Source organism: Podarcis cretensis (genome assembly GCF_951804945.1).
Source record: "Podarcis cretensis genome assembly, chromosome: 4".
Classification (NCBI taxonomy): domain Eukaryota; kingdom Metazoa; phylum Chordata; class Lepidosauria; order Squamata; family Lacertidae; genus Podarcis; species Podarcis cretensis.
Genome location: NC_137173.1, coordinates 23,131,503 through 23,158,368, shown reverse-complemented (window position 1 = coordinate 23,158,368; position 26,866 = coordinate 23,131,503). Strand labels below are relative to the sequence as shown.

At 47.5% G+C, this 26,866-nt stretch overlaps 2 protein-coding genes and 1 long non-coding RNA gene across 4 annotated transcripts in view; 1 reads left to right on the top strand and 2 right to left on the bottom strand.

Moving 5' to 3' along the window:
• The window catches only part of DDX10 (DEAD-box helicase 10), a 162,845-nt gene extending 161,379 nt beyond the window's left edge, over nucleotides 1-1,466 (bottom strand). Inside the window, exon 1 of the mRNA XM_079973559.1 lies at nucleotides 1,155-1,466. Coding sequence (XP_079829685.1) covers nucleotides 1,155-1,451 — 297 coding nt within the window. The 5' untranslated portion in view covers nucleotides 1,452-1,466. The remainder of the gene's footprint in view (nucleotides 1-1,154) is intronic.
• A 7,840-nt stretch (nucleotides 1,467-9,306) lies between these two features.
• Nucleotides 9,307-26,866, top strand: part of EXPH5 (exophilin 5) — a 56,683-nt gene continuing 39,123 nt past the window's right edge. Inside the window, exon 1 of one of the 2 annotated variants that reach the window (XM_079973300.1) lies at nucleotides 9,307-9,497. Coding sequence is in view for 1 of the 2 variants with exons in the window: in XM_079973298.1 (XP_079829424.1) it covers nucleotides 23,118-23,236 (119 nt within the window). In the remaining variant the exon portion in view is untranslated. Of the gene's footprint in view, nucleotides 9,498-23,032; nucleotides 23,237-26,866 lie in introns of those variants that run through there. The other variant, XM_079973298.1, reaches the window with a different exon arrangement.
• Nucleotides 19,376-22,768, bottom strand: LOC307215124. Its single transcript, XR_013838289.1, has 3 exons — nucleotides 22,524-22,768; nucleotides 22,104-22,373; nucleotides 19,376-19,528 (listed from the first exon to the last, which is right to left on the bottom strand). It is a non-coding gene; the product is annotated as an uncharacterized lncRNA (long non-coding RNA).

Below are 26,866 nucleotides of genomic sequence, written 5' to 3'. Positions count from 1 at the left end.
CTAATGTATGTGATCCAATCTGCATTTCTACTTCCTTAATAGGAACTACACTCCATCCTTCTGCACCCTCATCTGAAACAAGGCCAGGGAACCCCAAGGAACACCTCTACACTTCATGTCATCAGACATCCTGTTTTGAGTCCATCTTCCAATGGAGGCAAGCCAGGTTGGTACTAGCACTAGATGCCCTCCCCAGGGAAGTCTGCCTGGCCCCCAACATCAGCATAGGCCTTCCAGTAACTGCTAAAATGTGGCTTTTTACATTTCTATTGCTGTTGGTGGAGGAGCATTTATTAGCTACTGGTCCCCCCCCCTTGTCTTCTAGAACACTTAAAACATTTCAGTGTGTTATAAAAGGTAAAGGGACCCCTGACCATTGGGTCCAGTCATGGCTGACTCTGGGGTTGCGGCGCTCATCTTGCTTTATTGGCCGAGGGAGCCAGCGTACAGCATGTGGCCAGCATGACTAAGCCACTTCTGGCGAACCAGAGCAGTGCACGGAAACGCCGTTTACCTTCCTGCCAGAGCGGTACCTATTTATCTACTTGCACTTTGATGTGCTTTCGAACTGCTAGGTTGGCAGGAGCAGGGACCGAGAAACGGGAGCTCACCCCGTCGCAGGGATTTGTACCATCGACCTTCTGATCAGCAAGTCCTAGGCTCTGTGCTTTAACCCACAGCGCCACCCGCTTTGTCTTCTGGAACACTTAAAACATTTCAGTGTGTTATATTAGTATCAAAATAATTTTATTTGGACAGAATATGGATAGATGTCTTTTTTCCAAATCAAGTTGTTGTTGTTTTTCGTTCCCCAATGCATTTTTTATCAATAAAAATAATAATCAGCGAGCAAATTTTTATTCTTAAAGTGTAGCCCAGAGGAGGGGGGGGGGCAGTTTGAGAACCACTCCAAAACACATTTGGAGCAAGCCCCTTCCTCCCCCCAAAGGATCCTGGGTGCTGTAGTTCCTGAACACCGCGAGGGCCAGAATCCTTTGAAGACTGGGGTGCGCTTTCAAAGCACCCTGCGCGCCCAGCTGCCTTCTCTCGCGGCTCGGACCATTCGTCCATCTAGCCCCGTACTGCTTGCACTGACTGGCAGCGCCTCTCCAGGGGTCTCTCCCAGCTCTACTGCGGGGGTTTTCTGCCCTTACCTGCGAGTAACTCTGCTGCAGCCTAGCGATGCCTTCCTTCTCCACCTCCCAAGCGGGGCGCTTCTGCTTTTGGCGCTGCTGGCGCAGCCGGTCCTTGCGCTTGGCGTAGTTCTTCTTCCAGCGCTCGAAGTTGCGCACCGGGTCCGCGCTGGGCCCCCCGAAGGTCCTCCGGCTTTTCTCCATCCCGCCTCGGAAACAGCCGGCGTGGGGAGAGACGGCAAACACGCTTCCCGGCAGCGTAACGAGCGGCGGCCGGAGGAGGAGCCGGGCGCACGGAGAGCGCGTCAGCCTCCCCATCTCCGCCCCACGGGAAGGGAAAGCCCAACCCCTCCGCGGGCGGGAGAGGAGCCTGCCCTACGGGAAGATCCTCCTCCCGCAGATCCCCAGATCTGCGAGGGAATCTGCCCCGCGTGGGTTTAATGCATCTTTCGATTCGTCCATTGATTTCAGTGCGTCCGTCGATTCGTTCCAAATGGTTGTCCTTGCGCTGGATAACTTATATTAAAAATGTACGGTATTTTTCTATGCAGCACTTCCGTACTGGCCGCTTGGGCTAATGCTGCTCGTTTTTTAAATGCCGCTTGCTAAAAACCATGAGAACAGGGATCGGGGGCGGCTGGGGCTGAAAGAGAAAAGAACGATATTATTGGACAGGCTTCATCTGAACCTAATTTTTGCTTTTTCGCCCCCCTGGAATTATCATGTGGAGTTGGAAGGGACCGCGAAAGTCATCTAGTTCAGGGTTTCCCAAACTGTTTGGGCGACTACAAATCCCGTGATCCCTGATCACTAGTCCCGGTCGCTAGGGATACTGGGAGTTGTAGTCCAACGGGAGACCCAAGTTTGAGAAATCCTGAACCCCTGCAGTCTTTTGCCCAACGTGGGTCTCGAACCCACGACCCTGAATTAAGAGTCTTGGGCCCTACTGACTTGGGCTATCCAATCCAAACCTGCTTTCACACAATTTATTCACTGATGCTTTATTGGAGGCGGGGAGAGAGAGAGAGACAGCAACCTCAAAGTGGTTTAAACTAATCTCTGTGGGGATGTGTAACGTTAATAAAAAGGAGACTTCTGCTACGCGTTTTGAAATACAGTGGTACCTCGGGTTACATACGCTTCAGGTTACAGACTCCGCTAACCCAGAAATAGTGCTTCAGGTTAAGAACTTTGCTTCAGGATGAGAACAGAAATCGTGCTCCAGCGGTGCAGCAGCAGCAGGAGGCCCCATTAGCTAAAGTAGTGTTTCAGGTTAAGAACAGTTTCAGGTTAAGTACAGACCTCCAGAACGAATTAAGTACTTAACCCGAGGTACCACTGTAAAGCCAGCTACATATGGCTTGCCCCGCGCAGATTGCCTGGACGATTGTTGCCATTCAATCAGGTTTACCTTTGAGCTGAAGTTACATTTGTGCGGTAAAAACCACTAGAGGTCGTAACTCCTGCGTATGTGTATAATACTCATATGAATGTGAAACAGGCATAATAGCTGACAGAAGTGACTTGAACTTTAGGTTTCCAAAACTTGAGCTGAGGTTTGCAGTATATAGGATTACAAAGAGTATCTCTGTACATGTGCAGAGTGCCTTTCCTGCACCACTCATCCCAATTCACCCTTGCACTCTTAGAAACGTTGCCCATTAAGCTTCCCCCATGTACAAAGAGAAGGAAAACATCAGCTGATTATGCTCATTATTTTATGGGAAAGCCTAGGATAGCATGCCTGAGGTATCGAGAACTGCTGAGATCCTAGCACCTGAAATCCGGAAGAAAACTATTTATAAACTTTTTTCCATCATGGACTCTGAAGGCGACATATATAATAATATAGATAAATTTTGTTCCAACCGGAGCTATTGTGGACCATAGGGGATCACATTTGCATGGTTCTGATTGCGGCTTTGAGCTACATTAGTAAAGAAAGTATTTTATATGCATTATAACACTGTGACACCAGATGGCGCTGTGGAGTCCCGTCTTTTGCCAACGTGATTTTCCTTTATGAAACTTACAAGCGTTTTGCTGAAACACGTTTTTTGATGTGTCTAGATCCAGCCTTTCTTACAGTGCGGAAAGTTACACTATATTTAACTAAACTTCCAAATGGGAATCCAAGGCTCTGTACATGCATTTTATTCTAGAACCAATGGAAACCAAGTACTTGGGTGTGTTTTTTATGTAGTACAGTGGTACCTCGGGTTAAGTACTTAATTCGTTCCATAGGTCCATACTTAACCTGAAACTGTTCTTAATCTGAAGCACCACTTTAGCTAATGGAGCCTCCTGCTGCTGCTGCGCCGCCGGAGCACAATTTCTGTTCTCATCCTGAAGCAAAGTTCTTAACCTGAAGCAATATTTCTGGGTTAGCAGAGTCTGTAACCTGAAGCGTATGTAACCCGAGGTACCACTGTACTCACACCATCTAGATCTATTGCATATTTCTGGCTCTGAAAAGTGCTTCTTAAGCAACTGGTTTTATTTCCAGAAGAAAAAGCTCGTTGCAGATTGAGTCAGCATTACCCTGCTGTCATGGGCGTAGCCGTGGGGGGGAGGCCCACATACCACAGCTGCCTCGACAAGAAGGAGGGAACTGCACAGGCTGTGGAGAAAGTCTCGAGAGGAGGACCTGCCGTTTCCGCAACACAGAGTGCAGGCAGTGCAGAAAATCGGGTCACATCGCCTGGGTGTGTCGGGCTCGGCCCACCCGACGCCAGGCATCAGATGACCAATCCAAGAGCCCCAGGTCCTGGGGCCCAATGCACCAAGGCAACTCAACGGAGCTCATGGACTTCCAGGTATACCAGTTGCCCCACCCCAACGTAGAGAAAATGTAGGTAGAGGTACAGATAGAGGGGGCCCCATGCCGCATGGAGCTTGACACGGGTTCAACTCTATCCATAATCTCGGCAAGGACCTTAAGGAAACTGTGTCCTACTGGGGTCCCAAACTCAGGACGGCCCCATTCACCCTCCAGGACTTCCAGAAACGTAAGGTCCCCACAATGGGGGTGGGGACCTTCAGGGTACAATACCGAGGGCGGACACAGCAACTGGACTTGCTTGTGGTCAAGGGGCCCTACATTAGCTTACTGGGATTGGCATGGTTTGGACCACTGGGGCTAGCCGTCACCGGAGTGAACCACACTAGCTTACAAGTGGACGTGGACGCCATATGCAAGGAATTTCTGGGGGGTTTTGATGGGAAATTGGGACAGTATACGGGCCCCCCCATTGCTCTACAGCTTGACCCCGTAGTACGACCGGTCAGGCTCAAGGCCCGCCGGGTCCTGTTCGCCCTGAAACCCCGTATAGACAAGGAATTGGACCGGCTCGTGGAGCAAGGAGTGCTGGAGCCGGTGCCTAATGCCCCCTGGGAAACCCCAATCGTCACACCCGTCAAGCCTAATGGTTCGGTCAGCATCTGCGCAGACTACAAATGTACCATAAACAAGGCCCTCACGGCCCATGCATACCCAGTGCCAGTGGTCAGCCATGTCCTTGCCACCCTGGCTGGGTCGAAAATTTTTGGCAAGCTGACTTGGCCCAAGCATATCAACAGCTGCCAGTAGATGAGGCCACAGCAGAGGCACAGACGATTGTGACGCACAGAGGAGCATTCAGGGTAAAGCGGCTGCAATTCAGTGTCAGTGTGGCACCAGGCATATTCCAGAATCTAATGGACTCGCTCCTTAAAGGGATTCCTGGCGTCACCCCCTTCTTCGATGATATGTTGATTGCCGGGCCCACACCAGAGGAATTTGAGGACCGCCTCCGCACCGTTCTGCACTGTTTCCAGATGGCGGGTCTCAAGGCGAAGCAGGAAAAATGTCTACTAGGAGTGCCTCAGGTGGACTTTCTGGGATTTATGGTGGATGCAGAAGGGGTCCACCCAACTGGGGACAAGGTACGGGCCATTTGTGATGCCCCAGAGCCCAAGAACAAGACTGAACTTCAGGCCTTCTTGGGACTATTGAACTTTTACCATTCCTTCCCCACAAGGCGGTGGTGGCGGAGCCCCTACACAGACTCCTGGACAAGCGGGCCCCTTGGGTGTGGGGCCAGCAGGCCGCATTCCAGGCAGTCAAGGACTTGCTTGTCTCAAACTCGGTCTTGGCACACTTTGACGAGAGGCTGATGGTGGTGCTAGCATGCGACGCCTCGCCCTATGGCATTGGCGCTGTCCTGGGACACCAACTCCTGGATGGAAGAGAGGTACCGGTGGCATACTTTTCCCAGACACTCAATGCAACCGAGCGGAACTACTCACAAATCGACAAGGAGGGTCTGGCAATCGTGAAGGGAGGAAAAAAATTCCATGATTTCTTGTACGGGCGGCCCTTCACCGTGGTGACTGACCACAAGCCGTTGCTTGGCTTGTTTGCCCCCGAAAAGCAGACCCCCCCAAGTGCTGTCTCCTCGCGTCCTCAGGTGGTCAATTTTCCTTGCCAGCTACCAGTATGCGCTGATTCACCACCCGGGGAAGGCGATGGACCATGCGGACGCCCTCAGCAGGCTACCACTACCGGAAACAGGCCCCGACCCAGCACCTGCACAAGAGGTTATGAGCCTGGAGCTGCTTCCCAACCGCCCCATTCAGGCACAAGAAGTTGCACACCATTCCAAGAAAGATAGGGTCATCTCCCGGGTCCTGGACTGGGTGTGAAGGGGATGGCCCAGCAGCAGCCCCGGGCCAGAATTCGCCGGCTACACAACCCACAAACATGAACTGTCAGCCCGCAAGGGGTGCCTGTTATGGGGAAGCAGGGTCGTTGTTCCCCAGTCCCTCCGCAAAAGGGTCCTCACAGCCCTACACGAGATACACCCAGTGGTAGTAAGAATGAAGGCCCTTGCCAGGAGTTATGTGTGGTGGCCGGGGATCGACGAAGAGATAGAGGCCTGGGTCAAACACTGCCAGGCCTGCCAAGAATCCCACCCAGATCCCCCAAGGGCCCCAGTCCAGTCCTGGGAGTCCGCCCGAGCACCATGGTCATGCCTGCATGTGGACTTCGCTGGCCCCTTTCAGGGGAAAACATTCTTCATAGTGGTGGACTCCTACACCAAATGGCTGGAAGTCGCACTGGTACCGTCCACTTCTACATCCGCAGCCATCTGGGTACTACGCAGGCTGTTTACAACCCACGGGCTCCCTGACACTCTCGTCTCAGACAACGGGACTGCATTTACGTCAGGAGAATTCCAAACCTTCACAGCGCAGAACGCCATCCACCACATCCGTTTGGCGCCATTCCACCCTGCCACCAATGGCCAAGCAGAACGCATCGTGCGAACCACCAAGGACACCCTTTGCCGCATGACGCAAGGGGATTGGGAGTACCGCCTTGCCACATTCCTTCTAGCACAGCACAGCACCCCCAGCTCAACGACTGGCCGGAGCCCCGCTGAACAACTAATGGGTCGGCGCCTTGCAATCAGATTGGACTGCCTTCACCCCACTAGAGCTCAGGATGAGGTAGTGGTGGGGGACGGCAGGAACCCCCGGACCTTCGAGGCCCAGGACCCAGTGTACACAAAGAATTTTGGGGCAGGCCCAGCATGGGTACCTGCCACAGTCACCAGGGTCACTGGCCCCGTGTCGTACGAGGGGGGCAATGCTGGCGCTGCCACTGCGACGAGATACGGCGACGATTCCCGGGAGAAAACCAGGAGGAGGAGGACAGGTCAGAGGAGTCCCAAGGGAACAGTGGGGCAGTGAGGCCCATAGAGCAGCAGGGGCCAGCAGGAGAGGCAGAATCAGTAAATACAGAGAGGACCCGCGAGGCCGAAAGGACACCAGAACCAAAACCACGACTGAGCAAGCCGGTTACGTCAGACCAAACAGCCCCATCACAGCCAGCATCCTTGGAACACGAGCCAGAACCTGAACCCCGGACCAGGGAACACCCCAGGCCGCAATGCACACGTAGGCCACCGGCGTACCTTGAGGACTATGAATGCAACCTCCTGGGCAGGACTGGAACTTAGAGGGGAGGGGTGTTATGTACTGAGTTGAATAGGATCCAAACTGCAGCAGTCCGATTGGTCCTAGAATAATGCAGCAGTATGATTGGTTGGCAGGAACTACCCAATCATGCTCCAGATAGAAGTGAATCCACAACCTGATTGGCTTACAGTAGAATTCCGGAATTAGCCAATCACGTGCAGCCTATTGTGTAAATAATGTATATAAAGCAGATACTTTGAGGGGATTCATTCATTCCTCCTCACCACTATGAGCTGAATAAAGAGCATGAAATCACTTTGCGACTCTGAGTATATTTCAACCCCCATGGTTCTGCCCGGACACTGAGGTCCAGTGCCAAGGGCCTTCTGGCAGTTCCCTCGCTGTGAGAAGCCAAGTTACAGGGAACCAGGCAGAGGGCCTTCTTGGTAGTGGCACCCACCCTGTGGAACACCCTCCCAACAGATGTCAAGGAAATAAACAACTATCTGTGTTTTGGAAGACATTAAACAGATCCCTGTTTAATGAAGTTTTTAATGTTTGATTTTTATTGTGTTCTTAATATTCTGTTAGGAGCTGCCCAGAGTGGCTGGGGAAACCCAGCCAGATGGGCAGGGTATAAATAATAAATTTATTATTATTATTATTATTATTATTATTATTATTATTATTATTTATTAACCACACCCACTCATGGATGCCAGGATCTAGAATCAACCTAGATTGACATTGAGAACAAGCATGAATGCTTTTGCATGGAGAAAAATACATGTTTGTGCTACAAACAAGTTAGTGTGTACACAGCTTTGGTCACATTTGAGTGGGACATCGTATTGAGAGGCTTTAAGATGTATAGATTGCAAAACACTACACATACATATGCACTGTGATTAATAGCCAACAGAGGCACCATGTTGCATCTAACATTGGGGAGGGCGTCACATGTGTGTGACATTATACACACGTGATTTCACACATGCGGCACTGGCACACTGGGCTCCTCAGGGTCACGACAGAAAGCTGGACCAACTGTTCTACTTTCTATTAAGCAAGATTTTCCCAATCTTCAGACCCAAATGTTTCAAATTCATTCATTTTCCTTTTCACACAAAAAGTCCAAAAAGGGGTTCTCTTAAGTACAGAGGTACCTCGGGTTAAGTACTTAATTCGTTCCAGAGGTCCGTTCTTAACCTGAAACTGTTCTTAACCTAAAGCACCACTTTAGCTAATGGGGCCGCCACGCCGCCGGAGCATAATTTCTGTTCTCATCCTGAAGCAAAGTTCTTAACCCGAGGTAGTATTTCTGGGTTAGCAGAGTCTGTAACCCGAAGCGTTTGTAACCCGAGGTACCACTGTAATGTATTCATTAATTCACACCCAGTTGTGTATCTTCCGTTCCCATTTCCTGTTGTGTTTTCCGTTTTCCCATCCTTATTTGAAAAATTGGTCCTTTAAACTTCTTCCATTCTTTTTTCCCAATAAAAGCACCAGAGGCTTGATAGCTTTTTCCACTAAGTTCACTCAAAGTTGTACACAGAGCGCTTTCTCTCTCTGCTCTATCAATGCCAGATCAGAATGCCTCACTTATCTATGGCTTCATTCCATTCCTCCAACATCACAACTCCACCATTCTCTCTGTTCAAGATGACCTGACGTGAGCTATTTAGGGACAGTGATTCATCTATTCTTTATGGCGAAATTGCTCTAGCAATCCAGGTTTGGCCACTGCCTATGCTGGCTGGGGAAGAAGAACCAAGCTGTGGGTTCAATATCATTTGGAGGACCACAGGTTCCCCTCTCCTCTAATCCACCTGAGCGTGCAGGTTAGAAATGAATGGCTAGAGCATATTCTATCATTCAAAAACTCATAAAGGCTCTGAGAGTGGCATGACACGACATTAATTGCAAATAAAACTTGAAAGAGCTGGTAGAAACTTAATGCATGATGCTGAAAAGCTGGACTAACCTGAAATGAACGTCTACGTTCTGCTTCTTAGATATTCTCTTAAGAAGCAACAACAGACTCCAATGTCACTTTATCGAAACACAGATCTGTTTCCTTAATCATATTTTCCACAGTAGCAGAAGCCAAACCCATTGATTCATCTCCTAATTGCCATTCTTACGATGACCTACTTTTGCATTGTCTTAGGGTGTTGCTCCACCCCGTTCTTTCTCTCCCATGTCTCTTAATACTTCCTGTTTGTGAGTCTGTTTAATCCAATAGTTTCAGCTTTTAAATCATGCCAAGAAGAGCTGGATATTGATGGCAGACATACTGCACTTCACTACGGATATCTATCTGATGGGGAAAGAAGTACAGAGAAGACCCAGCTTGACTTCTGCAATTTGATTTCTGGATCTTCATGAAAGACATGGAGAAAGGTTTGTTCTAGTTCCTTTTCTAATGTATCCCCCAGAATCTAAGAAGCTGGGTTAAGACTTGATAAGTACTAGAAAGTAAGAATATTTGCTTTGTAGGTTGAGGAGGCACTAGCCAGTTATAGGAAAATAAAAGTCAGACCCTAAAATAAATCCATTGGAAGTTTCAAAAATGGTGATAATCATATTCTTGCAGCCAGGAGGTTCAGCAATTGTAATTAAGTTTCCTCCTTGGAGCGACACTTAAATATGCTGACATTTCAGCTGATATATATATATGAACCTGCTTTGTACTGAGTCATTAATCTATTTAGCCCAGGACGATCTGATTAGACCCAGCTCTCCAGGTTGTTAAGAACACATATTTCCTGGCCTTCCCTAAAATGTTTTGGGTCACAATCCTAAGAACTGGATCGGGTCCTCTAGATGCCAAATATGCATTCGGCCACTGAGCTACGCCTCCCCCTCAAAAACGTGGCTTAGCTGTAGCAAATATTATCTACATTATTTTCTCTTCGGTGTTTGACCAGCAGCCCACATTGGTTTGTTCCCAGATGCCATTCAGGATTTTGTGGTTAAGCAACTGCATTGGCTGGTGTGCTTAATTTAGCAATTGTTCTTCATGCTTTGCAACCTGATGGCAATTAGAGGTCTTGAAATTATATGGTATTATCTGAAGAGGGCTTGGGTCATTAAATCTCATGGCCTTTCCTAGTCTTCTTCTTCTTTGGTTGGTCACTACCGCACAATTAATATATTTAGGCTACTATGCTAGTTTCTAATATAATGGAAGACGTCATGACTGGATGGATGGATGGCAGTACCTTGAACCAGAAGTTGCAAGTTTACCTGTTTAAAAAGTAAAGCCATCCTGGGTCCATTAAACAAGAATGAATTGATCTTTACTGCCATAGCACTCGCTGTGTGAGTTTTACATTAGTTCCTTTGAGTGTCTGGAGGCGGTTGGAGGATGGATGGCAGCTAACAGATTGAGGTTGAATCCTGACAAGACAGAAGTACTGTTTTTGGGGGACAGGAGGCGGGCAGGTGTGGAGGATTCCCTGGTCCTGAATGGGGTAACTGTGCCCCTGAAGGACCAGGTGTGCAGCCTGGGAGTCATTTTGGACTCACAGCTGTCCATGGAGGCACAGGTCAAATCTGTGTCCAGGGCAACTGTTTACCAGCTCCATCTGGTACGTAGGCTGAGACCCTATCTGCCTGCGGACTGTCTCGCCAGAGTGGTGCATGCTCTGGTTATCTCCCGCTTGGACTACTGCAATGCACTCTACGTGGAGCTACCTTTGAAGGTGACCGGAAACTACAACTAATCCAGAATGCGGCAGCTAGACTGGTGACTGGGAACGGCCGCCGAGACCCTATAACGCCGGTCTTGAAAGACCTACATTGGCTCCCAATACGTTTCCGAGCACAATTCAAAGTGTTGGTGCTTATATTTAAAGCCCTAAACGGCCTCAGTCCAGTATATCTGAAGGAGCATCTCCACCCCATCGTTCTACCTGGACACTGAGGTCCAGCACCGAGGGCCTTCTAGTGGTTCCCTCACTGTGAGAAGCCAAGTTACAGGGAACCAGGCAAGGGGCCTTCTCGGTAGTGGCACCCTCCCTGTGAAATGCCCTCCCACCAGATGTCAAAACGATAAACAACTACCAGACTTTTAGAAGACATCTGTTTAGGGAGGCTTTTAATGTTTGATGTAGTACAGTATTTTAATATTTTTTTTGGGAAGCCGCCCAGAGTGGCTGGGGAAGCCCAGCCAGATGGGCGGGGTACAAATAAATTATTATTATTATTATTATTATTATTATTATTATTATTATTATTATTATACTGACAAATATATGATACCAAAATTCAGTGTATTTTAATTGTTTTGGAGACTGAGCAGTTGGATTTGCAGTTTCAAAATTAAATAAACAAAGTAAGCACTGCTTACGGCCATCCAATCTTTCGGTACAGTACAGCGTTTGGTCTGGTCATTTGCTACGGTTTCAGGGAATTTGGTTGTTTCGAATCGTTCCATGTGTGAATACATCAACAACAATTTTACATCCATGCCACCAATCAACCCACATTAGGGAAGGGTTTGCCAGAGTATGCAAAACGGAGGTGTGTGGCTAGCTGCAATATTGAAAGGCAAGGAGTGTATAAGTAATGTGCTAGTTTGTCCATTAAAAGCTGATAATGATGCATAGAAACCCAGGAACATCAGGGTAATACTGAGTACACGCATGATCCAAGCCAATAGACATTTCTGAAAAAATGAAATAAAAGGTGGCAGAGCACATACCATGCTCAGCATCCCCAGTTGCTGATCACGTAGCAAGAAAGGCTAGTGACAGCTTTTGCAGGAGACCTGGCAAAGCTACTACTAGTTAGACTACAGCAGACAAAGGCAACATTGTCCTAGATTAGGCTAGCTAGGTGGGGAAAAGAGAACAGGGCTCCTGTACCTTTAACAGCATAGATCCTGCGTTTTTCCTCATCAGTTGACACTTGTTCAAAATAGAGTTGATTGGAATAGGAGGACGGGAGACAGGAAACCAACTCTTAAAACATGCCAGTTAACACCCAACCCGCAAGCCAGTTCTTCTTCATGGAAAATTTAGGGTTGCATCCAGTTTCAGTCATTTTCAGAGGAGACCCAATGAAATTAATGGACACTGCTTAGCTCCACTAATTTCAGTGTATTTACCCTGAGTAGAACTTAATTGGATCTAACCAGTAATTTAAAAGAAGCTCGTGTTTGGAAGCAGAGACACAGCTCCTGGGAAAGGTAAATTTATTCTCAGGGAAAACATATTGGGTTCCATCCAGAACTAGGGTTGCAACTAAGATTCACTTATCTGGGAGCAAACTTCATTCAATGAGGCTTTGGAGAAAACTTGTATAGGATTGTGCTGTAACTTAGTTGGATTCTGGCTACAGTCCTAACCTCTGGGCAACAGGGGTGAGCTTGATGGAGCTATACAGCCCTGTCACTCACACCAGCCAGATCAGAAGGTGCAGGGCAAAAATTGCCCATTTACTGTGCCAACTCCCAGAACAGACCCATTTTCATTTGATTTGGGAGATGCTGCTGGCAGTAGCTTCTGCACCCCCTCCCTTCCCCATCTGTGGGCTTCCTTGAGATGGCACCGCCAGGCAGGGCTGGGCAGAGGGACACCCTCACTCCATCTGTATGGTGGATCAGGGTTTGGAAGGCTTTGCCAGATCTCGTTGGAGTCAGTGGGACAGCTTAGACATAACAATTGAGTTTCCATCAAATAAATGGAACTCAGTTGCGGTGGAATATTATGCATGTGATGCAATGTACGTCCTAGTCCGCTGCCTGGAAACTGTAATTAGCTGGATCAAGGGCCAATAAACAGATACTGAATCCTGATAATACAAGAGCATACAAGTATTGGTAGTTCCCATGTCCAGAAACGAGGTAGGCCATCTGTTAATGGCTGGGTTGCACTCCCACTAAAGAAACAGGTGTGGAACGTGAGAATACGGTTAGATCCAACCTGGTCACTAGAGGCTCAGTGGCAAAGTGTGTTTTTCGTTGGCTTTGGTTGGCCCTCAAGCTATTCCTTGACAGGGTGAACCTAGCCACAGTACTGTAGTCCATACTCTGGAAACCTGACTGGAATACCGTACTGTGCTGTATTTAGATCTGCCCTTGAAGATGACCCAGAAACTGCAGCTAGTGCAGAATACTGTGGCTAGGTTACTAAGAGGAATGCATAACACCAGTTCTAAAGCAACTATGCTGGCTCCCAATACTGTATACTTCTAGTCCAACTCCAAGCTGTTAGTTGTTGTTGTTGTTTAGTCGTTTAGTCGTGTCCGACTCTTCGTGACCCCATGGACCAGAGCACGCCAGGCACTCCTGTCTTCCACTGCCTCCCGCAGTTTGGTCAAACTCATGCTGGTAGCTTCTAGAACACTGTCCAACCATCTTGTCCTCTGTCGTCCCCTTCACCTTCTGCCCTCAATCTTTCTGCCTCTTCATGGATCACTGCCTTGCTGGGGCGAAGGGGCTTGAATAACTCGGAGAAGCTATGAGCTATGCCGTGCAGGGCCAGCCAAGATGGACAGGTCATAGTGGAGAGTTTTGACCAAACATGATCCACCTGGAGCAGGAACCGGCAAGCCACTCCAGTATCCCTGCCAAGAAAACTCCATGGACAAAGACAACAGGCATATAAAAGCTGTTCGTAATAACCTATAAAGTCCTAAAGTCTAAATGACTTGGGAACTTGATATTTGAGGGAGCATGTCTTCCTCTGTTGTCCTTCCCAGCCATTACATGACAATGAGAGAGAGAGAGAGTCTTCTTTGCTGTGGTGTTACAGCTCTGAAATGCCTGCCCCTTGGGGGCCCGTCTGGTGCCTGTGATGAGTTCATTTCAATGCCAGGCTAAGTCTTGGTTGTTTACTCAGGCAATGGGGCTTGTTGACTACAGTGCAGTATTGTTTTATCTGTTTGGCACGTTTAGGGCTTTATCCCGGATTAATTATGACCGCAAAGCAGTATTTATGTGCTCAATTGTTGCTTCATGCAATACGTATCCTGCCCTGAGATCAACTGATAAAGGGCAGGTTAGTACAATTTAAATGAAGAAATAAATTAGTGCCTACTCAAAAGTAAGCCCCGTGGAGTTCAGTGTGGTTGCAGTCTTAAGCTGAAATCCTGCACTCACTCATCTGGGTTTAATTAACTCAATGGAACTTATTGTTCAACAGATATATGTAGGCTTACAATTAAGTGCCAGCAGGAATATCGCCTTAGCCTGAACCAACCCGTTGTTTTGGGTTCCTGTTTCTTCAGTACATTCCAGTTTTGAGCCTATTACACAACTATTTCTTTTACCTCCTTTGACTAGGTGCAAATTATGATTGTGCCTCACTAACAGAGAGCAAGAGCTGCAAAAAGATGCAAACCAATAATGTCAAAAGAGTGGTGAGGAAGAAAGTTAAAGGATAAGAGGCGAGAACCTATTTAAGTCAGTCCCTCTTCCCAGGGAACCCTGGGAATCGTAGTTCTGTGGAGGAGGTAGTGATTTCTTTCAGATAATCTCAGTACCCTTACCAGACTGTGAAATTCACAATTCCGTGGCAGATAAACTGGTATACAATCAATAATGTTGGTAGATACTTATCCAAAATGAAAAAAGGTGGGTTTTGCAGGTGGGAAATATACCTGAGACCACTTCTCTGTGACCAAATAAGAAAGGGGGATTCTTCCATTCAGTTATTTTCTATCGTATCCTTAGGGAAATGAATGAGAGCAGTATTTGGACCCTCGTTGTAACTGTGATGGAACTCACCTTTCTGTAAACAAGTATGGGAAATGTCATGTAAACAAGGAGTTTACATTCTTCACAAACCACACCCACCTGTGTTACACCTGACATCATCGTATGTGACACCAGGTGTTTAGCAGGTACCGTAATCTAAGTAATAATAATAATAATAATAATAATAATAATAATAATAATTTATTATTTATACCCCACCCATCTGGCTGGGTTTCCCCAGCCACTCTGGGCGGCTTCCAAAAGAATATTAAAATACTGTGATACATTAAACATTAAAAGCTTCCCTAAACATGGCTGCCTTCAGATGTCTTCTAAAAGTCTGGTAGTTGTTCTCTTTGACATCTGGTGGGAGGGCGTTCCACAGGGAGGGCACCACTACCAAGAAGGCCCTCTGCCTGGTTCCCTGTAACTTGGTTTCTCGCAGTGAGGGAACCGCCAGAAGGCCCTCGGTGCTGGACCTCAGTGTCCGGGTAGAACGATGGGGGTGGAGACGCTCCTTCAGGTATACTGGACCGAGGCCGTTTAGGGCTTTAAAGGTCAGCACCAACACTTTGAATGTGGCTACAAAGCAACCATCAGGAGCTCCCAATTGCTCCTTTGCTAGAACTCATGGGCAGTGACAGGAGAACTGAAAAAAAATTCACATTTGGCACCAATGTGCCCCTTTGGTTTCAGATAGTACATGGGTAGACGAGTCTAAAAAGCCAGGGACACAAATTTCTGACCAAATGAAGACTCCTAAAGCAAAATATACATCAGAAGGCTTAGTTTACTCACTACTAATGTATACCAAGGATTTCTTAAATATTTGCCTTTCTGGTAGTCAGCAGTCATAGGTGGCCCACGTCAAATATTTATAATTGCTGGTAACAGGACTGTACAGTGTTGCCCCGCAAGACGAATGCCTCGCAAGACGAAAAACTCGCTAGACGAAAGGGTTTTCTGTTTCTCGAGGTGCTTCGCAAGACGAATTTCCCTATGGGCTTGCTTCGCAAGACGAAAACGTCTTGCAGATTTGCTTCCTTTTTCGTAAAACTGTTAATACCCGGGCAATCCGCGCTCCGCAAGACGAAAAAATCACAAGACGAAGCGACTCGCGGAATGAATTAATTTCGTCTTGCGAGGCACCACTGTATTGCCAGACTTGGCACTGGAAAGCTATCGCATTTTATTCTTGCTGGCTTGATCTTTCTCTTGCAGAAGATCTATATCCATTTAAATGTCCTTCTTGCACTGTGGGGATTGGCAATAAATATAATAAGATAATGATCCATGGGTCTATTGTTGCTCTGGCCAGGGTAAAACAGGCACTCCTGTCTTCCACTGCCTCCTGCAGTTTGGTCAAACTCATGCTGGTAGCTTCAAGAACACTGTCCAACCATCTCCTCCTCTGTCATCCCTTCTCCTTGTGCCCTCCCTCTTTCCCAACATCAGGGTCTTTTCCAGGGTGTCTTCTTTTCTCATGAGGTGGCCAAAGTATTGGAGCCACAGCTTCAGAATCTGTCCTTCCAGTGAGCACTCAGGGCTGATTTCCTTAAGAATGGATACGTTTGATCTTCTTGCAGTCCATGGGACTCTCAAGAGTCTCCTCCAGCACCATAATTCAAAAGCATCCATTCTTCGGCGATCAGCCTTCTTTATGGTCCAGCTCTCACTTCCATACATCACTACTGGGAAAACCATAGCTTTTACTATACGGACCTTTGTTGGCAAAGTGATGTCTCTGCTTTCAGAATTCAGAACTAAAAGACAATGAACTGGTTTGTACAATACACTAAATTAAATCTTAGCAAACGTGGGATCTTGAAGAGGCGCTTGCAGCCATTTTTCTCCTTCCCAGGCTGAGAGCTGAACCACAAATCTCAGTTCAGACAACACACTGCCAAACCTTGGCTTAGCACAGTGCAGCATGGCAGCAAATACTACCAGGTAGCAAAGTGGCTGCAAACTCCTCTTCGGAAGTTCAGACCTTCTTGCCCAATATGGAAAAGTTGGGAGTCAAGCCAGAATGGACAGCAGGATTGGCCAGTGCATGTTTTCTGAGAGTGCATAGAGGCAAACGCCTACACAGAACTCACCTGGGAGCACAAACTGTTTTCTGTTAATAGTGGGAGTTATAATTATTGTGACTTTAGGAATAATAATTATCAGATGTGGAGTTACTCCACCTACCCACCCACCTTCCTGGTCGGCCTCTCCCCCAGGTTCCATTGCAATGTTTACATTCATAAGATATGAGAGGATATATACACATGGATTTTTTCCTGGTTGGAGTAATGACTGGACCAGCTCTTGGCTGTGTTGCATTTCATATATCATTGTAGTCACACACCCCATTAATTTATTTTTCCACAATGCTGTTTTTATCTACCTTGTGATACAGCAGATCAGAATGCTCTTCAGAGGGCATCCTTTTTTTAATGACCTACATTTCAACTCTGCCTTTTGTGATTTGGCATCAACAAAGGCTGGAACCTGCTGAAACTTTGCCCTTCCCTGGAATTCCAATTGCCTTCAGACATTTTAGATCATATTGGCTAAACTTTTTTATAGGGCAAGGGCTGTTTACCCATGGACAAGCTGATATAGCTCAGTTGGTAGAGCATGAGACTCTTTAATCTCAGGGTTGTGGGTTCGAGCCCCACCTTGGACAACAAAAATCCAGTCCATTCCAGCTGTTCCACCAAGTATATGGATGTTGGTGAGGGTTCTATCATACTTTATAGCTCAGGAGCAGGGACCTGAATCTGGCCAACACCATCAATTTCTCAACCAGTCACCTCCAGGCTTGACTACTGTAATTCGCTCTACGCGGGGCTGCCCTTGAAGCTGTCCCAGAAACTCCAGCAGGTGCAGAATGCTGCAGCGAGGCTCCTCACGGGGTCTCTGCCATGGGAGCATATTCACCCAGTGCTTTTCCAGCTGCACTGGCTCCCGGTGGAGTACAGGGTCAGATTTAAGGTGCTGGTTTTGACCTTTAAAACCCTTCACGGCCTAGGACCCTCGAACCTACGGGACTGCCTCTCCCGGTATGCCCCACGGAGGACCTTAAGGTCCATAAATAGCAACACTAGAGGTCCTGGGCCCTAAGGAAGTCAGATTAGCCTCAACCAGAGCCAGGGCTTTTTCAACACTGGCTCTGGCCTGGTGGAACGCTCTTGTCTCATGAGACCAGGGCCCTGCGGGATTTGATTTCTTTCCGCAGGGCCTGTAAGACAGAGTTGTTCTGCCTGGCCCTTGGCTTGGAGTCAATTTGATTCCCTCCCCGTCTTTCTTTTTCCTTTTCCTCCTGTGATGAGGCTGCATTTTAAATGTTTTAATGTTGTATTTTAATCTTGTTTTTAAGTTGTATTCATTCAACTAATTTTTATTATTGGTTGTTAGCCACCCTGAGCCCAGCCTTGGCTGGGGAGGGTGGAGTATAAATAAAATTTATTATTATTATCCCCACTCACTCCAATACAGACCTTCTCATATTGGGAAGGGGATTTCTACGCTGGTTTGGCTGAGTATACTCCGAGGCCTTCTCAGGAAGCCTGTTAATGTAGGAAGGTGAGGATGGACCAGGGCAGGGAGAGAGACGTGTTAGAGGTGGGGCATGTGCAGCCCCCTAGCCCCTCTGCGCTGCCCCTATGCTTTATTTGAACACATGAATAGGGCTAGTGAGGTATTACTACATCTTCTACCCTGGCATGAGCTAGTATTGGGGGGTGGGGGGGAAGTCCGTATAAATTCATTCCAATTCACAGCACACCAATCTGGGGGAAATGCTTTGTACATCCACACCACAGCGTGATTTTCTCCCTTCTAATTTAATGCATGGGTTTAATTAAACTTGCCTGGCACAATACCTGCTAATCTTTGCAGTTATCTCATATAGCAATTAATTCAAACAGGAACAGACTTGATCCTACAGTTCTTCAGCGCCTCTGGGCTAATTGCTGCAAGATCCTGCCGATTATTTTGGAACACTTTCCTGTACTCTGCCTTAATTTTTTTAAACATACCTTCCAGCTTTTTTTAAAAAAAACACACACACAACCCAACAACTTTGAAAACACTCGTTGAGAATGAGGGGGTTTAAAGTCTCCCACACTATAGCACTGTATCTGAATGTGCAAGCAATGTAGCTGAAGAACTTCTCATGTCTTCCCATTCATTAAAACTATATGTGTCAGCAGGACCTGCCACCAGCAACATTAAATTATGGCTGTGGTAACCATCACAGTCAGGCTTTTCCCCCTTCTTTTTGGCCAGGTGCAGAGACTTTATGCATGACACACAAAAGAGCATCTTTGTTGCTTGACAGAATACAAGACAAATCAAAATGACCACTCATGTTTATGTGTCTAAATGAGTCTGGGAAATATATCCCAACACGTTAGTCAGCTTGGTGTGTTTTTTTTTTGGGGGGGGGGTTAAAAGCATAAGTCCTTAAGGAATACTGTCTCTGGATGAATAGGTTTCACTGTGGGGCATCAGAGGAGATGGCATTTTTAAAATGACAATCCTGCAGCTGATGAACCACTTCAAAGCAAGCTGGGAACAGCCTCTGCAGGAGTAGGACCTTGGAAAAACCTTTTCACTTCATCATGCTTACCCAAACCAAGATGCTAAGGCAGCAATTGATGCCAAAGAATGATTCCAGCAATACAACATCCAAAGGGAAGAGTCATTTGCCAGTTGTGTTATTCGTTACCTGAGATGCCTGTCAAAAAACATATGATTTGGTTAGGGGATAGAGTCCCACAACCTGTTTTCAGCGCTGAGGTTCAGATTTGAGCAACAAGGTCATCCAAAGAGACTGGTTCGTGTGCAGAGTGCCTTCCTATGCTGTGAGCTGCAAAATCAGATCCAGTTGCACTATGTTTCTTACAGCTCAAAGACTCTCCCCACTGCCAGCATTATGTACCACTCACAAGTTGAGCTCTCAAAGCAAATTCAAATCCTGAAAACTACCAACATTGTTTTATCTAGTTCAGTGGTAGTTCCAAGCAGGGAAACACAGACAGGAGAGTGTCTTGATGGAGAGTGATCTTGATGTGCCCAGCTGTACACACAGGGGGCCTCTGCAGCAGGGATGGGGAATTTTTGGTCCTATAGATGCTGATGCACCTCCAGCTCCCATGGCCAGCAAGGCCACCAATCATATATTTTTAATTTATTGAGTAACATTAAACACTGCTTGATTGCTAAAACAACAACAACAAATCAAAACAGTTTACAAAAAGAGCTTTTTAAAGGAAATCACAGTTGTTGAGCTTTCCTTGGAAAACCATGGGGGTAAACACACCCCATATATTCAGCTGAGAGGGGGGGCAGAACCTCAGATAATTGAGTATTTTTTAATGTGGATCTTCCCCCCTGCTCCCTCCCTTGGCTACGCCCATGCTGGGTAGGCTTGTTTAAACAAAAATGTTTTTATGTGATCTCATGGGTTAACTGGTCCCAAGTTGTTAAAGGCTTTATACATTAATATATACCTTGATCTTGGCCTAGTAGCAAATGGGCAATCAGTGCAGATACCTGAACACAGGTATTATAACGCTATCAAGGGACTCAGCTACATTGGCAAAGAAAGAACGCTTTATATGCGTTGTTTATGCATTCTTACACTGTGACACCTGATGGCGCTGTGGAGTTCCATTCTGCCAACCCGATTTCTCATACAAAGTTTGGAACACATTTAACTGAAATGCTTCTTTGATGTGTCCTAGATCCAGCCAAGGTCTGACTTCTGTTAGCAATTGTGCTGCACCATTTGGCAGCTTCTGCATCAAGCGCTACGGAAGCGCCCCCCCCCAAAAAAAAGCACATTGCATGTACCGCATTGCAGCTTTAAAGATGTACTACTGAATGCACACAAGCCAGGGGCAAAGCTAAGGGAATACCCTTTCTGATGCACTTGTATTGGGACTGGTTAGAATGGAAGGAAAAGAGGTCACCAGTAGATGGTTCCAGAGTTGACAGCAGGTATGGCCAGAGGGGTCAATTAATTATAGGTTTGTCCCCATCCTTCTCTTTGCTGAATTCTACAAGAGCAGCACTGAGATTGAGGAAGAGGAAACGGAGAGGCGGCGTCACTCCCTGGGCTGATTGCAAGTAGGCAGGCAAGGCGGCTGAGGGCAGACCAAGCTTGGGGCAGTGCCCCATAAGTCCTTAATTAGCCTGCCTCCACTTCTTACATTATCTACATTCTGAAAGTGAGGCAAGGCATGTGCCTGTATGCAAATGCAGATTTAGGGCAGAGCGACCAGTTCCGCCGCCCTGGGCGCCGGGCCTAGAAACCACCGCAGGGCATCACAACTATGACCTAGTAAATTGAGCAGAACAGAAGGCGGGAAGGGCGCCAAATTTTCATACAAGGCACCACTGACATCTGAAAGGCCAACGTCCGTCCCTGGCAAATTATATACCCTTACTTCCTTACTACACACAAGGGACCACTACAAGGGACATGGGGGGCGCTGTGGTCCAAACCACTGAGCCTCTTGGGCTTGCCGATCGGAAGGTCGGAGGTTCGAACCCGCGCGACGGTGGCGAGCTCCCATTGCTCTGTCCCAGCTGCTGTCAAGCTAGCAGTTCAAAAGCATACCAGTGTAAGTAGATAAATAGGTACTACTGTGGTGGGAAGTTAAGCGGTGTTTCTGTGCACTCTGGCACTCATCACGGTGTCCTGTTGCGCCAGAAGTGGAAAGCTGTCTGCGGACAAACACCAGCTCCCTTGGCCTGAAGTGAGATGAGTGTCGCACCCCATAGTTGCCTTTGACTGGACTTAACCATCCAGGGGTCCTTTCGCTCCCCCCCACACACTTTTCTCTCATCATTACAGTGTTTTCTGTTCCTTTGCAGCTGCACAATGATGCAAAACTGAAAGAAAAAACGGGGAAGAAGCAATGTGTGGCTTCAGTTGCTAATTGGACCTGCTTTTGGTGGACAAGCGGTACTGTAGTTTGGAAGCTGGATCTGGGAAAGTGGGTTTGGGGGGGGGGGAAACAGACCCACTGAAATCAGAAACTGTGCAAAGTCAATAGAAACATTCAGCAAGGCTACGTTGGACGTCCCCGCAAAAGAACACCATGTGTGGGGAATGGAGTCCTGAACAGCAGCAATTTGTGCTGCAACCTTTTGTTGCAGGTCCTGTTTGCAAATAAAGGATGCAGATGGGACCCGCAACCAAAGGTTTCAATGCATCCCTATTCCCCTAATACAGATGCTCCTGTTCAGGTTTCCAGCCAGACACTCCTTCCTGCAAGCTTACAAACTTATCTACTTCCACTTACCAGAAGAGAGTGTCCCATGAGTACGTAGAAATCCATTCCTGACGGTGAGGAGCAGAGTGCTTTCAACCCAATAGGTGCTGTGCCACCTGAGTTTGCCTACTGCCTTATCCATGACAACTAATAATATAACAGTGTATCCAAAAAAGGTAAATGTGAGCAGGGCTGACCAGTGCAGCCTTTGTCGACCACGTGCCCTCCAGACGTTTTGGACTACAACTCCCATCAGCCCTTGCAGTCCTAAACATCTGGAGAGCAGGAGGTTGGCAAGGCCTGGGCTGGCTGTACACACCTCCCATCCTTTGTATCTGAAGAAGTGTGCATGCACACGAAAGCTCATACCAAGAACTGACTTAGTTGGTCTTTAAGGTGCTACTGGAAGGAATTTTTTTTGTTTTGACTATGGCAGACCAACACGGCTACCTATCTGTAACTTCCATCCTTTGGATAGCTTTATGTCATGGCTACCTCACAGCTTGATAACTTTTGCTGGCTCTGGCCAAAGCAAATATTTCCATCCCTGCTCCAAGACTTGAAAAGCAAATCTTTAGCCAGAATGAAGCGCGGCCTGCTCTTCGCCTCTCTCAGTCTCTTCCCGTGTATGGACGGGAGCTGAAGTTCCCAACTACTGTACACTCCCCAGCGCAACCCCTCCGCCGCCTTGGGGAAGGGAGAGCCCGCCTCCCTGCAAACAAGGGATTGGCACGTTCCCTCCCTTCGGCCCCGGGCGGCCTCGCCTGGATTAGCCGAGCGGGGAAGGCAGTCACCCGGAGGCGCTGCGAGAGCCTCTCCCGGAGGTGTGCGCGCCGCGCGCCTCGCACCTGCGCGCCGCCCCGTCGCGGCAACCTGTTTCGCTTCGCCCCGTCCCAAGGCAGGAAGGGCGCCGCTGCCGGCGCGGGAGCCTCACCTGGCCGGCGAGGCGCGGGGGGCTTGCCAGGTGTTTGGTGTGGGGGGCGATGCTGTGGGCGCATTGCAGGCGGCTCAGGGTCGTCGGTCCTCCGCAGAGCCGGATCCACGATGAACAGGGATCCTCGCCGGGTAGATCTCAGCTTCTTGAACGAGGAAGAAGCCAAGCAGATCTTCCGCGTGCTGGAGCGGGACTCGCAGCTCAAGAGGGCCGAGAAGGAGAGGATCAGGTACAGCCAGGTCCCTTTAGTGCTGCACCTCTGGGTGGGGGGGGGGCACCTAAGTTCTGGGAACCAGCTAAACCCGCGGGGTGATGGAGTCCCTTTTAGGAGGACACGTGGAGATGTTGTCTAGACCTTGTAAAATGGGTGCTAATGCAATCTTCCCTTGATCCCAAGCTAGTTGATCTAACTTTTTATTGTGCACCCTGGAGCTATGGTGTTTTCCTCTGTTGTTGTTGCTGCTGCTTTACGATCCAATCCTGCATGCATTTATTGGGGCTTTTAGCGGGAGGTGATTTTCATGTCGGCAATAAATTTCTTTCACAAGAGTGGTGCCAAGCTAGACTGTGGACTTCTTGACCTTGAAGCGCTATGCCTGAGTTTTAAAATGTCTGGCGAACTGGAAGTATACTTGTTGACTGTTTTGGGGAGGCAGGAGGCAGTTTGCACATGCTCCAAGAAAACACTGTTTTTTTATTTTGAATTATTAAGGTCTCTAGGTTCAGAGCTAGGCCCCAGAATTCAAAAGAAGCCACAAGGCTGACCTCAGAGGAATCTTGGTTCACATTGTGTTACTTATTTTTCAAGTTTATAAACCGCTTTACAACCAAAAGCTATCAAAGCAGTGTGTTGTAATATAAAATGAGAGAAACTGCAAAAGATACAGACTTTAAAAACAATTTAAAAATACACTTTGGGGGAAACTTTCTTAAACAATAAAGAGTCTGGTGGGGTGTTATGACATGACATTAAAAAAGAAAAAGCTGAATATTTTTCTTCTACTGTAAGCTGGATAAAACAGGGCATTTAATAGAATGAACTTTGGATATTTAGGCTGCCATCATGCACCTGCTTACCTGGAAGGAAGTCCCATTGAACTTGATGAGGCTTACTTCTGAGTAGACATGTATAGGATTGCACCTTTGGGCTTCTTTCCAGGTAAACTTGCGTAGGATTGCGCAAATAAATGTTCCTTTTTTGTTGTCTGTAGACTCTACCATATTTACAGCATCCACACACTGCAAGATGTTCTTGCCATTCCTGTTAAAAAAAGCCTTACGCTTGGCTCCCATGTGATGACATGGGTTTTGATGCTTGCTTCAGCGCTTTCAGCCCATAATGAGCCGGCTGTGCGCATAGGCTGGCATGCAGAGGCTTTGGTGTTGGCATGCCACCACAGATCAACCTCACTGTCAATGTCAAAACCAAATCTTGTGCATGCAGGTGAATATGTAAGCCTGCTTTAACGCAGATGGAAGTCAGCAAAGGCTTTCCATGCAACCTCATGTGCTGAATCCATTAGGAGAATCGACCCACACAGTGCAATCCTGTACTTTTCTAATCAGAAGTAAGTTTCATGGGGTTTACTTTTGGGTAAGTGGGTACAGGATTACAGCTAGTGTGCACAACTTAAGGCCAGAGCTTTCCTGGTCATTCTTCCTTGAGAGCAAGCCCCACCGAAATAAACCTTGGGTGCCAAAGTAAACAAGCATAAGGCCTGGTTCTTAGGCCTTTCACCTACACAGGAAGTTAAGATGTGTGTGAGCCTCTCTGTTTCTCATCATATAGATATATATTTGGCAGTGTTAGAAACTGATATATAAGCTAGGCACCAAACCTTTACACCAGGGTTACAGTCGCCAAATGGAGTGCCTAGTTGCCATTTTGGGGCCAGACAGCTCAGAAGTCGTATTTTTCAATACAGCTTTTTGGCTCCTGGAATTCATTCTGATTGTGCAGATAAAATATAATGGATAGACTTCTACAGGATGTGTTGCTAGTGTGTGGAAAGCGTCAAGATCCAAGGATTCCCCAGGCGTGGACCTCCAGATGGTGGAGACTTCAGGCGCCATCATGGCGCCGAGTCTTCTTCACTTGGTTGCAAGTGGCCAATAACCAGGTGCAAAATGTGTTTGGTGCCCAGAGAATTCCGAACTCTGATTTGGCATATTGGACACTGTTAACATGGGGCTGACCGTAGCAGAGAAATAAAACATTCAGTGTAGGTTTGGAGATTTGAGCCTCGATCCAAGGCTCTGCTGCCTCCTCGTCTGTGTTTGTGTAGAGGGGGAGAGGTGTCTTCTCCATGTGATTTTTGTACAGTAGGTTAGAGTCCTCATCTAACAAAGCAGAAAGGGACAGGGTAGCTATTTCCTGGGTTTGGTTGCTATTTTAAGTCTTCTCCCAAGCGGCTTGTTTCCCTCTCTCACTCTCTGAGGGACTTTGCCCTGTAGCTTGGGCAAAGCAAAGAGTACAGAGCTGTTTCAGATGGTCGCTATTAGTGGTGTGTTGCTGAATTTAACGTCTCTGCCTTCGGGACAGCAGTTCCCGAATTTTTCACCTGCATGTGTTTTTCTCCCTCTCTGTCATTCCAGGACATGGTGTCATCAAGTGAAATTGACCAATGGGAGGGGTCAGGACAAAGTACTTTTTGACAGTGCACATGGTTAAACTGTGACGTTCACTACTACAGGACGTAGCAACCGGCAACTTAAGATGTCTATAAAATAGGCTTAATTAGATTTGTGGGCAATATATCGCCCCAATCCGGCTTGAAGTCCCTGTTGTCATACTGGTTTCATAATTTTTGACCTGGCATCATCATCATCATCATCATCATCATCATCATCATCATTATTTCTATATTGCCCTATACCCTGGGGTCTCAGGGCAGTTCACAGAATAAAATACCTAATAAAATTAAAAACAACAACCCAATACAACACCCCCCCTACAAAAAAACACATTTTAAAAGGGCATAGGATGTAAATCAGATCAACCAAAGGCCTGATTAAAAAGGAATGTTTTTGTCTGGCGCCTAAAGGTATATAATGAAGGTGCCAGGCGAACTTCCCTGGGGAGAGCATTCCACAAATGGGGAGCCACTGCAGAGAAGGCCCGTTCTCGTGTTATATCACGAATCATGATGTGTGTGTGTGTGTGATTTCAAGCTATGCAGAAATCATGCGGGGGGGGGGGGAGTGAAGCCAGCCAATGTCTCTACATAGCTCCATCCTTATTTCAGACATCATGATATATCGATATATTGCAATGTTTAGCTGGTGATATATCACAGTTTTGAAAACCAGATATTGTCCAGCCCTAATTCCCAACGGGTCAGAGGCAGTATACCATAGGAGATCACTGGTCTGTGGGAAAGTTTCTCTCACAAGTTCCAAAGATATAAGGTGCCCATTCCAGGGTAACTTGCAGCAGGGCTTCTGTGGCTGCCCCTGATCTGTCTGTTAAGAGATTGGAGAGGAATGGCAGTATCCCTGTGGTGCTCTGGTTAAAAGGTAAAGATAAAGGGACCCCTGACCGTTAGGTCCAGTCGCAGATGACTCTGGGGTTGCGGCGCTCATCTCGCTTTATTGGCCGAGGGAGCCAGTGTACAGCTTCCAGGTCATGTGGCTAGCATGACTAAGCCGCTTCTGGCGAACCAGAGCAGCGAACGGAAATGCCGTTTACCTTCCTGCCAGAGCGGTACCTATTTATCTACTTGCACTTCATGCTTTCGAACTGCTAGGTTGGCAGGAGCAGGGACCGAGCAACGGGTGCTCACCCCGTCGTGGGGATTCGAACCGCCGACCTTCTGATCAGCAAGCCCTAGGCTCTGTGGTTTAACCCACAGCACCACCT